Consider the following 14,545-nt stretch of genomic DNA (forward strand, 5'->3'; position numbering starts at 1 on the left):
CACATACACATATATATATATATATATATATATATATACATACATACATACATACATACATACACACACACACACATAAAAGGTATATACGAGATCATTAACATTAAATAAATAAAGTGCAACAAATGCAAAAGTAAATGTCCGTGTATATGTCAGCTGAGGGAGGCATTATAGATTAATGACCGCAGGCAGGAATGATTTCCTGTGTCACTCTGTGTGCTGCTGAAGGAGCTCCTCTGCAGAGCCAGTATGTCGTAGAGAGGGTGTGAAACATTGTCCAATATGGACAGAAGCCATAGTCGTCAGAGTGTCCAGCTCCTCCCCCACGACATCACCAGCTCTCCTGACCAGTTTGTTATGTCTGTTAGTATAGTACATACGTTACATACTTCAGATGCACACAGCAGAGCAGTAATAATGTTCAAATAATACAGACAGGAGCCTTTCTGCCGAAAAATAAATACTTTTGATATTCACGTTCACCTTGGTGATAATGTGTCTGTACTTTGACTAAAGTGTTAGCCCTGTTCAGGCTGTACAGCTGTATAATGTCCTGTGTGTCTGGAGTAGCTTTGTCAATGTGAGGCAATAACCAGACGAGAGACATCCTCTCAGTTTGAGATTACACATCCAGGAAACAGAGCTGGAGCTGCAGGCGTGCACTTTAACACTCATGATGCATTGTCACAGACCAATTGTTTACAAAAAATACACATAACCATTTTATACTAACAGGAAGTGTGAGTGGGATTTATTTTGGATGTAAACAAACAACAGAAGATGTGAGCAGGTCATTCATTTCCTTTGTGTACTACATTGTGGGAAAACAGTGGGTACCAATAATATGTGCTCAAAATCTGCTTAGAATTGTCAGGGTATATGGACACATTTACCAGACAAAGAGGCAAATGAAAAGTCACTTTTGGTTGCATCATGGGAAATGTAAGATCCGGGTTTTTTTTTGTTGTCTAGTTCTAAAAATGAATAATCAGACTGTCTGAGCCTCTGCTCTGTCTCTTATGATGCACCCAACTTTATGAAGAGCAATACAGAATGACTGGTGTACGCTTTCAATTAGCTTCCCCTGCAGATGTATGTATCAGAAACAGCTGCATGGTCACTCCATAGAAATAAACAGACAACATGGCTTCATTTAAATCAGATATATTTTATATTTCATGAAAGTAAAGTGGCCAGAAATGCAACGACCTGAATGCAACAAACAAGAGAAGTAACATGGACTGGAAAACAACCTCCAGTGACAGTGGCATATAAAAATCACTTCATGTGCTAGTAGACTGCAGACACATTAAAAACAATGAGCACAATGTCATCTCTTTGGTCAGTTTGTAAAAAGCAACAAGTCATCTGGAGCAGAAATCAACTCTCCTTACTGCAGCTGTTTTTCTTCATTAATGACTGAGAGCCATTATTGTTTACCACAGGAAGTCCTGCTAAAGATCACACTTCCACTCACAACGACATACAGCATGTAGTACATGTAGTGCAGTTGACACATGATAAATGAGAGTAAACAAAGAATTATTAAGAGAATTCAAAAAGAAAGATAAGGAAACGTTACACAGTGATGTCTGCTTAGCTTGAGCAGCAACAAACACCATCTCATCATTTGAGGGCAGCTGAAGCCGCCTCTTTGATACAACGCACCGCCTTCTCCATGTCCTCCTCTGTCTGTTCGACGGTGACCACCACTCTGATACTGAGGACACAAGGGTGGAGCAATCAAGACACAAAAGGGCAATCTACACAAATGATTCCATTGCAACATTCTGACTCATTTACACAGATTACACATCGTATTAAACACATGATTTGGTCTGATGTCTAAGGTACATCTACATTCTCATATTTGTTCTATTACTGGAGAATTACAAACATCTCTTCCCACACTGATATTTAGTGATTTCTCTCTGTTCCCTCTGCACATATACCACAAATCTTGTGTTATTGTCATAAAATACCCCGAAACCACCAATATGTCAGTCCAGAGGAAATTGTGGATTTGTTGGGGACTGTTTGAATCCACAGTGGCTTCTCTAGGGAGAATTTGAGGCAGTAGGTTGGTGTGTGTGTGTATGGTTGGTGTGTGTGTGGGATTGATTGAAATAAACTACAGTGTGTATGTTTATGGTGATAAAGTGCAGCAGTGGGTTTTTTTTCAGTTATAAATTTTACTCTGTGGCACAGAGGAAGATGATATCACTCACCTAGGCGGGGGAAGGAAACGTTCCTCTTTTTCCAGGTAACGAGCGAGTGTCAGAGCGACTTGTCGTTCCAAACACTGATACACAAAACATGAAAACTACTGTGAGACACTAAAGAACGATCTCTGTTGTTTAACACTGAACTACATGTAACCATTTCATTTACAACTGCAGTAAAGATTTTAAAAAAAGACTGAACAAAAAAAAAAAAAAAAAAAAACATATGCAAAAAATATACATGTATGTGTTTCATGCAATTCGTTGAAACAGAGAGGACTCACAGAATCTACAATGGTGCGCAGCAGCTGCATGTCAGAGTCTCTGGAACCTGAACTTTTTTCCAGCTGTAGGTGAAGAGCCGGGGCAAATGGTTCTCCTACTAACTTCAGACCTGGAATTCTGTCATACAGATGTCATCATTATCTCTTACATTAACCTTCTTTGAGAACAATTCTTAACCAGCAACAGTCAAACTGAACTTACCCCTGTAAGGCTTTGTGAACATGTTTGCACTTTTCCTTCAGGTCAGTGAAAATACCTGTAGGAGATGAAGATAGATGATCGGGGTCAGATCTGACAAGAGAATTGCTTCATAATCCACTCTCCGATAACTTGTCTCAAATAAAGACCTCTTTACAGTTAAAGTAAAGTGGAAATGTGCACAGAGAAAAGAGAAGTTAAAGACGGAGTCTGTACCTGGATCCTCCTCCATGATGTTGAGGGCTTCGATGGCAGCAGAAGCCAGCATTGGAGGCAGGGAGGCAGAGAAGCAGTAGCCTTGGCCCGACAGACGCTACAAACACAGCACACACTGATCTTACTTTTGACTGAATCTCATGTTCATTAGGATTTATATTTTTACACTGATCAAACTCAAACAATAACTAGAAACTGACCTAAATCAAAAGTGTAAAATAACTACATGTGATTTCCCTGTGCAGTTTCACCCTTATGCCTGTGGAGCTTCACATGTGGGTGGAGTTATTGTGTGCTGGAGAGACCTACTTCTTCAAAGGCTTGTGAGCACTCCCTCAATAAGACTACTTTACTGTTGGTCCACATGAAAAGTAACAGTCCAAAAATCGAGATCCTACCACAGAAAATTTGAGGATGCACTCAACTGATGTGCAGTAATTACAGATGTCCATGTAGAATCACAGAGCATGCAGTATTTTAGTACAACAGCTGGAACGAACCATCAGGCAAGTAGAAGAATTATTAATGGATATTACAACTGATGATTCACACCGACGTGATAGAATTGTCCACAACTGACACCAAATGACCAAACACACCATGAGATCAAGATGAACACTCAGTGCAGTCTGTAGACTGTGACAGTGGACAGACAGAATCTGTACATAGAACAGTAATACACTGATTATTTTATTTTCCAGTTTGATCAAAACTCTGCTTAAACCTAACGAGCATACACATGTACACGTTTGAGTAAAACTCTAAATGTGTTTACCTGGTGGTCGATGACAAAGGAGCGTCCGCAGCAGAAACCGCCGATGGACGCCACGGCGTTCTCCATGTTAGAGCTGATCAGATCAATGTCATCTATCTGCAAGGGTGCACAAATGATACGACGTTATAACTACAGATCTGAGAGACTGATCACTCTGGATGATTGATAGATAGAATAAATAGAATAGATAGATGACTTTATTAATCCCCAAAGGGAAATTAGGTCGTCATAGCAGTCGGCATATATTTGAATGCAATAAAAATACAATAGAATAAAATATCTTAATTATTGATTAAATTCATAAATAAAATGTATTTGTAACATTTTTGGAAGCTGCTGGAGACGAGGGGACGGCAGGCGTAGGCATGAGGCTGAGAGACCAGCTTCAACAACAGCAGAGCTCCCAACATTTGAACTGTTCCAATACAAAGATTCTTGACTTTAATTGGTGTACTCACATTGACCCCAAAGTGTTCCGTGACTCCTCTGCCATGTTCTCCCAATACACCAAAAGACATGCTCTCCTCCAGAAAGATCCGTACCTTGTACTTGTACTTCAGCTTCACCTGGAGGTGAAAACAAACAGATCAGAGACATCTTGAAATATTACAACCCTGAAGTCACCACGCTGCATTATACACATTTTTCATGTTAGTGAGTAACTCAGCAGCAGTTTAAATCAAATCAAATCAATTTTATTTGTATAGCCCAAAGTCACAAAGTACATTTGCCTCAGAGGGCTTTACAATCTGTACAGGGAGTGACACCCTCTGTCCTTAGACCCTCGGTTCGAGTGAGGAAAAACTTGCCCACAAAAACCCTTTTAACAGGGAAAAAAATGTGGAAGAAACCTCAGGAAGAGCCACAGAGGAGGGATCCCTCTCCCAGGACGGACAGACGTGCAATGGATGTCACGTGTACAGGACAAATCAACACAAACATATTGTACAATGACTGATAAAATGACAATGAATTATAATGAATGATAAAAATGATTACAGTAATAGATATGGTAGTAATAATGACAGTAATAATATATGTAGTGGGCGTCATGCAGGATCACAGCAGCAGCCACGATCCACGAGAACCTGCTGGACGACAGAGCACAGAAACTCCGGGGAAGTTTGGTTAGTAACATGCATTAATGAGACATGTCCACAGATGGAGAGATATGGAGAGATATGGAGAGATATAGAGATATAGATATATATATATAGAGAGAGTGAGATATAGAGAAATATAGAGAGATATATATAGAGAGAGATGGATATATATATATATATATAGAGAGAGAGAGAGAGAGAGAGAGAGAGAGAGAGAGAGAGAGAGAGAGAGAAAGAGAGAGAGAGAGAGAGAGAGAGAGAGAGAGAGAGAGAGAGAGAGAGAGAGAGAGTTTTCGGTAAGGGAGATGTGTGCATCTTCAACCAATACCGTGCCTGGCTAGGCATAACCCTCGGTGGGGTCCCCCGGCAGTGTAATCCTATGGCAGCATAACTAAGGGATGACCTGAGCCAGCCCTAACTATAGGCTTTATCAAAAAGGAAAGTCTTAAGTCTATTCTTAAAGGTGTTGACCGTGTCTGCCTCCCGAACCCAGAAAGGTAGTTTGTTCCACAGAAGAGGAGCCTGATAGCTGAAAGCTCTGGCTCCCAATCTACTTTTGGAAACTATAGGAACCACAAGGAACCCAGCGTCCTGAGAGCGCAGTGTTCTAGAGGGGTAATAAGGTATTATGAGCTCTTTTAGATAAGATGGTGCCTGACCATGAAGAGCTTTGTAAGTAAGGAGAAGAATTTTAAATTCTATTCTAGATTTAATAGGTAGCCAATGCAAGGAAGCCAAAATGGGAGAGATGTGATCTCTGATCTTGGTTCCTGTCAGAACACGTGCAGCAGCATTCTGAATTAACTGCAAAGTCCTAAGAGACTTATTAGAGCAGCCTGATAACAAAGAGTTACAATAGTCCAGCCTTGAAGTAACAAATGCGTGGACTAGTTTTTCTGCATCCGCCTGAGAGACAATGCGTCTGATTTTAGCGATGTTACGTAAGTGGAAGAATGCAGTCCTCGAAATTTGTTTTATGTGGACGTTAAAGGACAAATCCTGATCAAAAACAACTCCAAGATTCTTTACAGTGGAGCTGGAGGCCAGGGTGATCCCATCTAAAGTAACTAAGTCTCTAGAAAGAGAGTTTCTGAGGTGTTTGGGTCCAATTACAAGAACTTCAGTTTTGTCTGAATTTAACATCAAAAAATTGTAGGTCATCCAACTTTTTATATCCTTAAGGCATGCTTGGAGTTTAGTTAACTGATTGGTTGCATCAGGCTTGATCGATAAATATAATTGGGTGTCGTCAGCATAACAATGAAAATTGATAGAGTGATTCCTAATAATGTTCCCTAAAGGAAGCATATATAAACTGAATAGAAGTGGTCCAAGTACAGAACCTTGTGGGACTCCATGACAAACTTTGGTCTGCATGGAGGATTCATCATTGACGTGAACAAACTGAGATCGATCTAAAAAATACGATTTAAACCAGCTTAGGGCGGTTCCTTTGATGCCAATTCGATGTTCCAGTCTCTGTAAAAGAATTTGATGGTCAATGGTGTCAAATGCAGCACTAAGATCTAACAGGACAAGTACAGAGATGAGTCCTTTGTCTGATGCCATTAGGAGGTCATTTGTAACTTTGACTAATGCGGTCTCTGTGCTATGATGCACTCTAAATCCTGACTGAAAATCCTCAAATAGACTATTGTTATGGAGAAAGTCACACAGCTGATTAGCTACAGCTTTCTCAAGTATCTTAGACAGAAAGGGAAGGTTTGATATCGGTCTGTAGTTGGCTAAGACCTCTGGGTCTAGAGTGGGCTTTTTAAGAAGAGGTTTAATTACAGCTACCTTAAAGGACTGTGGTACATATCCTGATAATAAAGACAGATTAATCATATCCAATAACGAATTACTAACTACAGGTAAAACATCCTTGAGCAACCTGGTTGGGATGGAGTCTAAGAGACAGGATGACGGCTTAGCTGCAGAAATGATTAAAGTTATTTGATGAAGGTCGATGGGGGAAAAACAGTCTAAATACATATCAGGTTTTACAGCTGTTTCAAAACTTGCTGTATCAGAATGCAGATCAATGCCTGTTGAGGGCAAGAGGTGATGGATTTTGTCTCTAATAGTTATAATCTTATCATTAAAGAAGCTCATGAAGTCATTGCTACTTAGACCTAAAGGAATAGATGGTTCAGTAGAGCTGTGATTCTCTGTTAGCCTGGCTACAGTGCTGAAGAGAAACCTGGGGTTGTTCTTATTCTCCTCAATTAAAGAAGAGTAATAGGCTGCTCTGGCATTACGGAGAGCCTTCCTGTATGTTTTGAGATTATCTTGCCAGACTAGATGAGATTCTTCCAGTTTAGTGGCACGCCATTTGCGTTCAGATTTACGTGCCTCTTGCTTTAATTTACGAGTCTGCTGGCTATACCATGGTGCTAGCCTTCTTTGTTTAATTATCTTCTTTTTCAGAGGTGCAATAGAGTCTAGAGTTGTCCGTAATGAGCCTGTAATACTATCAACAAGATGGTCTATTTGTGGGTGGCTAAAGGAAGTAGACAAGTCCTCTGTTACAGTTAGACATGGCATTTGATTCAATGCTGAAGGAATCACTTCCTTAAATTTGGCTACAGCACTATCAGATAAACATCTGCTGTAGAAGCTTCTACACAAAGGCTTATAGTCCGGTAGTATGAACTCAAAGGTTATTAAAAAATGGTCAGACAGAAGAGGATTCTGTGGGAAGACTATTATATTATCAATTTCAATGCCATATGAAAGAACAAGATCAAGAGTGTGGTTCAGACAATGAGTCGGTTTATTTACACTTTGACAAAAGCCAATTGAGTCTAATAGAGAGATAAACGCAGTACTAAGACTATCATTGTGGTTGTCCACATGAATGTTAAAATCACCTACAATAATTACTTTATCTGTTTTAAGGATCAAGCCTGATGCAAATTCTGCAAATTCAGATAAAAATTCAGAATAAGGACCTGGAGCTCGATATACTGTAACAAATAAAATTGGCTGCAAAGTTTTCCAGGTTGGGTGAGTGAGGCTAAGGACAAGACTTTCAAATGAATTATAATTTAGTTTAGGTTTGGGATTTATTAATAGACTTGAGTCAAATATGGCTCCAACTCCACGTCACACTCTGGTATATAGTATGTGCTGTACATACTTTGTCTCCAACACTCTCTGTAGAGAGGCTGGCTGTTATTCAGTCACTCCTTTTCTATTTACCAGTTCAGGGAGAGGACAGATGTCTGCAGTGTTGATGTACAGCCCCTCCACCACAATGAACTTCCGGGTTACTCGGGCTTTACGAGGATTCTGCAACAGAAACAAGTTACAGCACACACACAGAGTGAAAACAGGATTCTAAAGATACAATCTACAGTTTAAACAGTGAGCTTCATTCACAAGCATGACAGCACAGGGCACTCTGTGACACCGACACATAATTAACAACTCTGTACTAACCTTCTGGTCCTCCAGTTCCTGCTCCTTGAGCAGCCTCTCCAGATCCTCCATGTCATTGTGCTTGAAGTATTTGATAAAGCTGCGGGATGCTTGAAGACCCTTCTGGATGGAGAAGCAGGCTGCTTCATCCCTGAACACACAGCCATGGACACAACACAAATCTAAAAGGGCTGCACATGATAGACAGATGTTTCTCTGTGCTCAACCTTTAAGTCTGATGACAGTCATTGTGCAGTGTGGAAGTGTCATCACTGAACTCTGGTGTAACATTGCTCTCGACACATGAGTGTACTCACACAAAAATTATGTCTCCCCTCTTGGAGTAGGCAGGGATTGCACTAGCAATGGTTGCAAAGCCATACGAGTAGATGATGGCCTCTTCTGTTTTCATGAATTTGGCCAGACGACTCTCCAACTCCAGGTGAACATCTGGGTGAAACAAATAAGTTACACAAAACTTCAAGTTTAATATGCATCAACTGTCACTGAATATATTCAGGCAACACAAAACTAAGCTCGATTCAGTCAGGATATAAGGAAGACTGTAATGCTCTCACTTAAAGTGTGATTATTACCCAACCACTGAACCTTTATAACACCACTGTGACTACTACTGCTACAGAGCAATGTTTTTATAAGCCAGTGTCTGCTGTATTTCTATCTCAAGCACATTGGTAACACAGGTTAAAACTTTTCTAAATCAATATGGCTTTGCAAGAAAACTCCAAAGTACCTTTAAGATGTAGCTCCTCGTACAATAGATCCAACTAAACAAACCATATTGAAATTGAGGTGAAGATGCATATGGGGTTGATCTATTAGTATATTATATTACAGTATACCACAAATGTACAAAATGCCCTTCATTGAGGAACTGAAAGGTCTAAATAGAAACCTGACAGACAGGAACCAAATTAAGATTAAGACAGTCATAACATGAAGAGAAAAGTTGAAGCCCTGCAGGTGAGATCACTGAAGGCTTTCCTCAAATGACCAACATGACATGCTCTTGTTCACTAAACATTAAATCATCCTGATGAATTGTAGGTTGTTAATTCATTCAGTCAGAGCACAACTTTCTTGATGATGTTGGTATTAGAATATTAACAGAAGATGAAGAGTAACCCACCAAAAGTTCCATAGAAGCCTCTTGGACCGCATGTGCCCACACCGTATTTCTTCAGTGATGCCAGAGCTTTCTCCTGGAACAAGGAGAAGAAAAGAGAATTTATGTTAATGTTTAAGTTCCAATCATACACCGATTCTGTTAAAACAACGACTACATTTAGAAGTGGAGTGAATAATAAATACTGACCTTAACCCGGTCATTGTCGAGGAGTCCCAGGAAATTGAATGATGCAAAGTTAATGCACTCCTTACCATTGATTATGATCTTGTGTCTGGGGGGTCTGTAATGACAAAGTGTGTTTAAATACTTATGTTTACTGTAACACACTATAACAGTGTTTAGAGGTTAGAGCACAAAACATCATCTAGTTACTGTATAAAAGGACCTGTGCTGTGCTTTTTGATTAATATGTATCAGCTGATGTCATCTTTTGTCAGTTTATCTAATTAGAGCCTGTGTGTTTTACCCAGAGACAACATCATAGTTGAGGGATGGATGGTCTTTGGAAACAGGAGGGACAAGAGGCTCTGGCTGCCACTCCTCAATCAGGTCCTCCTTTTCCTGCAACATCAAACAAAGTGACAAATATTTAGTGACACACCAACACAAACACTGCTGTTTGTCTCTAACTGCCCTGTGTTGACTTTTACCTTTTCTGTCAGTTTATAGGTCTCATGAAGTTTGTACGTCTTGGAGAACAGAAGTCTGATGATCCACAGTATGAGGATCCCCTCCAGAATCAGATGATAAGCAGGAGCCTGAGGAAGACGAGGACATGAAGATTATTTCAAAGTGTCTGTTTTTTTTGTATCATGAAATAGAAAGTCATCATTCCACTCCAAGTCAACACAACTGTAACTGTGAGAGTCTTTGGAACCGCTCCGTCACCGTCTTTGTTTCTTTGCATACTCGTCACACATGATGCTGGAAGTGAGGGCGCAGTGTAGCTGTTCTCACACTCACACATCCAGTACACACACAATGTACTGACAGTATGCAGTGAGTTATTTAGCTACGCCGTCCATCCTGTTCTCTTAACATTTTCATTTGTTGATGAAATGTATTAAACGTTTTATGTGTCAGAATTTTAGTTATTAAGCTCCTATTTCCTAACATGTCTTAATATCTGACATTAGCTACATGCCTGTCTCCATCTTGATGACACAAAGGGCAAGTTCAGAACTTCATCATACCGTCCCTGACAGTTTGATATGTACTTTATGAATATAGTAGAATGTTGTCTGTACAATACACAAGTCATACATTAAGTGGCGTTCTGCTCGCCATATAGAAATCATAGAGACGTTATCCAGTATTCGATGGACATGTATGAGACTGCCAGACATATGTAACAGATTTCCTATAGATTTCCTATATGTCAGTCCTCAGTGCTAACAGATTGGAGCCCACGCAGTCACAATACAGCAGAAGAAGCCGTGTTGTAAGCCTGTTATGTCTCGACTCAGAGTGAACGCTGCATGAAGCAGACAGGTGACGGACGGACGGAAGCTCTCTTCACACTCTAACACACTCTGGTTTGGTCCAAGACTACAGAACAACTTTTGGGGTGAGCTCAGGACGAGGAGCAGCCAGCTTCCTCGTCTCTGTGTCAGGGAGCAGCTAACACGACAGACCGCCGGCACTTCCTGATTCACAAGTTTACAATTAACCGGCTACAAGTCAATGAAGACCTCAGTGTGAAGCTGAACACACGAGGAATCTACCTGAAGACGTCCCAAGATGACCCCGGGTTAGAGAAATGTGGAAATAAAAGTGTTACCTCATAAAACGCCTGCACCATCTCCACCAACACCCACTGCTGCCCGGACGCCATGTTTGTTTTCCTGCTCCAACGTTCATGGATGTATAAAGAGAGCGTGACGTGACGTCACCAGTGACGCTGCATTCAGGTTCCACAAGGAAAATAGTACACCTGACTGCCCGACCTGAAATACAACCCGCCGTCATATTTAAAGTGTTTGGATGATACTATAACCAACCAATGTAAAATTAACTCCAACAATACTTCAACAATATTGTTTTGAAATTTAGACAGAATGGTGGATTTCTTTGTGTTTTACGTTTTGTACCATGTGCATCTTTAATTGTTTTAATAACTTGTAATTAGTGCCTACAACACTCGTATTGTTCTTCTGCATGTTTCTTGGCATTATTAGTGACGAGTGCCTATGACACTCGTCAACTACTCCCAGAGCTAGCAAGCTCTGGGAGTAGTTGACGAGTGCGGTGAGAGGACCCCAACAAATTATATATCAAAACGTGCGTCTTGATCCCGAATCGAGTGCTATTACTTTTCTAAGAGATTCGCGTGTTTTTCGCGAATTTATTCTGGAAAAACTGCGAAAAATTTCCCATAGGGAATGACTGGGGAGGCCCGAAAAAAAGTACATTTGAACAGACATTTTCAACAATGAACTGCTCTGGCATGCTTTCACCGAAAGACTGCATTTGAACTTTAAAACGTAGGTATGCTTCCTTTATCTTCAGGGATTCACTACACTCATCGACAGCTTTTACCGTTTTTAAACTATCAAGGCTCAAAGTTGAGCAGGTTTTTAGTCAAATTTCTGGGTTTATAATGGGTGTGTATGTGGCGGAATGTTTGTGCTAGAATGGATGACATCATCAGCTAGACTGAGGAGCAGGGAGAAAAATCAGTGAAAAAATAAAACGGATTCGACTACCGTGGCCTCAAATGCCCCACTACAGACATGATTATCCCCTCAAATGTAGGAAAATTCGAGGTGATCGCAGCGATAACACTGTTGAAGCTGTCTCTTTTATAGTTTTGGCTCCATACAGGCTAACTGATCGAGTACTCCCATCCTCAGCCTCATTCACTGCCATGTTAAAAAAAGAGGGACATTTTCTTAAGGAAGGCAGAAGTAACGTTTCTCTCTCTTGCTCTTAAGGACACATTTCTTCATTTATCGACACAAAATAACTATGTAAAACGATCAGGAAGGGCACGCGATGTCCCCAGTTATGTCGGTTCAATGATTGGAATTACGGTTTGGCCAGAGAGCCGTCCTCTTCGAGGGCTGGTCTCAGCATTTTCCCTCTCTCTCTGTCAGGATTTTCAACTGGCGTTCCAACTGACAACAGTTGCAGAAGCCCAGTGGCCATTTGAACAGTTATTGGCTTCATTTGAACTTGTCTGTGTAAAATGGCCGACAGAGACAGCAGAGCAGCTAGCACATTAGCGCTAGCTGTAAAGACATGCTAACTGCTAACATTAGCAGCCAATGCTAAAATTAATGCAAATAGTAATTGCTAGCACGTCAATGCTAGCAATTAGCATTAGCCACTAATAACCAAATACATGCTACTTGTTAATATGCTAATGTTAAGATGCTAATGTTAATTAACATTAGCCACTAAGAATTAAATACATGATCTTTGTTAACATGTTAATGTTAACCTGCTAATGTTAATTAGCATTAGCCACTAGGGATGTAACGATACATCGTGACACGATTAAAATCGGTACAAATGCGTGACGACTCGCATCTGTTAACAGAAAAAATGAATCGCGATTCTTGGCGAAGGCGAGAGAAGTAGGATGTTCTTTTTCGTCTTTTTTTAAATTAGAAATAGGTTACGTTGTGGCTGTAGCTTCCACTGCCGCGTCTGCCTCTCTGTGTCTCACACGCACACACACACACACAGTCTCTCTCTCTCTCTCTCACTCACACACAAACACACACACGCGCACGCACACACACACACACACACACACACACACACACACACACACACACACACACACACAGTCTCTCTCCTCTCTCTCTCTCTCTCTCACACACAAACACACACACACACTCACACTCACTCTCACACACACACACACACACACACACACACACACACACACACACACACACACAACCCTACACACATGCGCAGTAGTGGTAATCGGCGTCAGGCCTGACTGTACTGTAAATGATACCATAACACAGATCCTCCAGGAATTCACGATGTTGCAATTTGCAACTTCAACGCAACTTCAGTGAATCCCCGTGAATTCAGGGGTGTTGCAATCTTAACCAATCACCGCAACTTCCGCGCAGTCTGCACGGGGGATTAAAGTCGGGTCAGGGACGGCCGCACGGTGCGGGAGGATCCCTTCGTGGGACCTCTCCCCGGTGCTGGCTGGCCCCCGCCGGGCACATTTCCTCCGAGGTGGTGCGCCGCGACCGGCTCTGCGTTTACAGCGCCCGGACCTCGCCGTTTCCCGGGGCCGTGGACTCTCATTAAAAGGTAAATGAGCTATCATCTTGTTGTTTTTATTTTCAGTTAGCTCATACTTCAAGCTGAAAGGTAATGGTCAGATCAGCTGCTTGCTGGCAGCCCTAATAAGAACACAAACTGTTTGAGAGTTTCTGTAAAGAGAGATTTTTTTTCCTACAAATAAAAAGATAATTTTATTTGGTCAGAATTTGTCTGTAGCTTATTTTGATTTTTAAAAAATCGTGAAAAAATCGTATCGTGAACAAAAAAGCGTGACTCGAATCGAGTCGTGAGTTGAGTGTATCGTTACATCCCTATTAGCCACTAAGAATTAAATACATGATCATTGTTAACATGTTAATGTTAACCTGCTAAAGGTAATTAGTATTAGCCACTAGGAATTAAATACCTGTTAATGTTAACATGCTAATGTTAATTGCTAGCACGTCAATGCTAGTCACTCATTTTTAGTCATTAAGAATACATGCTAATGTTAACATGTAATGTTAACATGCTAATGTTAATTGCTAGCGCATTGTCTGTCTGAAATGATAATGACAGCAGAGCAGCTAGCGTGTTAACAATTATCATTAGCCACTAAGTATTATATACATGCCAATGCTAACATGCTAATGTTAATTGATTACTATTAGCCACTAAGAATTAAATGCATGCTCATTGATAACATGCTAATGCTAGTATGCTAATGTTAACTGCTAGCACGTTAATGCTAGCCACTCATTTTCAGTCAGTAAGAATACATGTTAATTGCTAGCACGTCAGAGACAGCAGAGCAGCTAGCTCATTAGCACTAGCTGTAAAGACATGCTAACTGGTAACATTAGCGGCCAATGCTAAAATTAATGCAAATGCTAACATACTAATTAACATTAGCCACTAAAAATTAAAGACATGGTAAATG

General features: G+C 40.7%; 1 protein-coding gene across 2 annotated transcripts in view; it reads right to left on the reverse strand.

The window, feature by feature from the left end:
• The window catches only part of sptlc1 (serine palmitoyltransferase, long chain base subunit 1), an 11,725-nt gene extending 441 nt beyond the window's left edge, over positions 1–11,284 (reverse strand). The window contains exons 1-15 of one of the 2 annotated variants that reach the window (XR_003463336.1): positions 11,153–11,284; positions 10,023–10,130; positions 9,839–9,933; positions 9,559–9,652; positions 9,373–9,445; positions 8,540–8,672; positions 8,244–8,373; positions 8,004–8,093; positions 4,155–4,262; positions 3,697–3,792; positions 2,922–3,018; positions 2,709–2,763; positions 2,507–2,624; positions 2,229–2,302; positions 1,518–1,720 (exon numbers count right to left, since the gene is read on the reverse strand). Coding sequence is in view for 1 of the 2 variants with exons in the window: in XM_027285382.1 (XP_027141183.1) it covers positions 1,627–1,720; positions 2,229–2,302; positions 2,507–2,624; positions 2,709–2,763; positions 2,922–3,018; positions 3,697–3,792; positions 4,155–4,262; positions 8,004–8,093; positions 8,244–8,373; positions 8,540–8,672; positions 9,373–9,445; positions 9,559–9,652; positions 9,839–9,933; positions 10,023–10,130; positions 11,153–11,206 (1,419 nt within the window). In the remaining variant the exon portion in view is untranslated. Of the gene's footprint in view, positions 1–1,148; positions 1,721–2,228; positions 2,303–2,506; positions 2,625–2,708; positions 2,764–2,921; positions 3,019–3,696; positions 3,793–4,154; positions 4,263–8,003; positions 8,094–8,243; positions 8,374–8,539; positions 8,673–9,372; positions 9,446–9,558; positions 9,653–9,838; positions 9,934–10,022; positions 10,131–11,152 lie in introns of those variants that run through there. The other variant, XM_027285382.1, reaches the window with a different exon arrangement.
• Between the last annotated feature and the right edge of the window lie 3,261 nt (positions 11,285–14,545).

The sequence above is a fragment of the Larimichthys crocea genome, chromosome I (genome assembly GCF_000972845.2).
Source record: "Larimichthys crocea isolate SSNF chromosome I, L_crocea_2.0, whole genome shotgun sequence".
Lineage (NCBI taxonomy): Eukaryota > Metazoa > Chordata > Actinopteri > Sciaenidae > Larimichthys > Larimichthys crocea.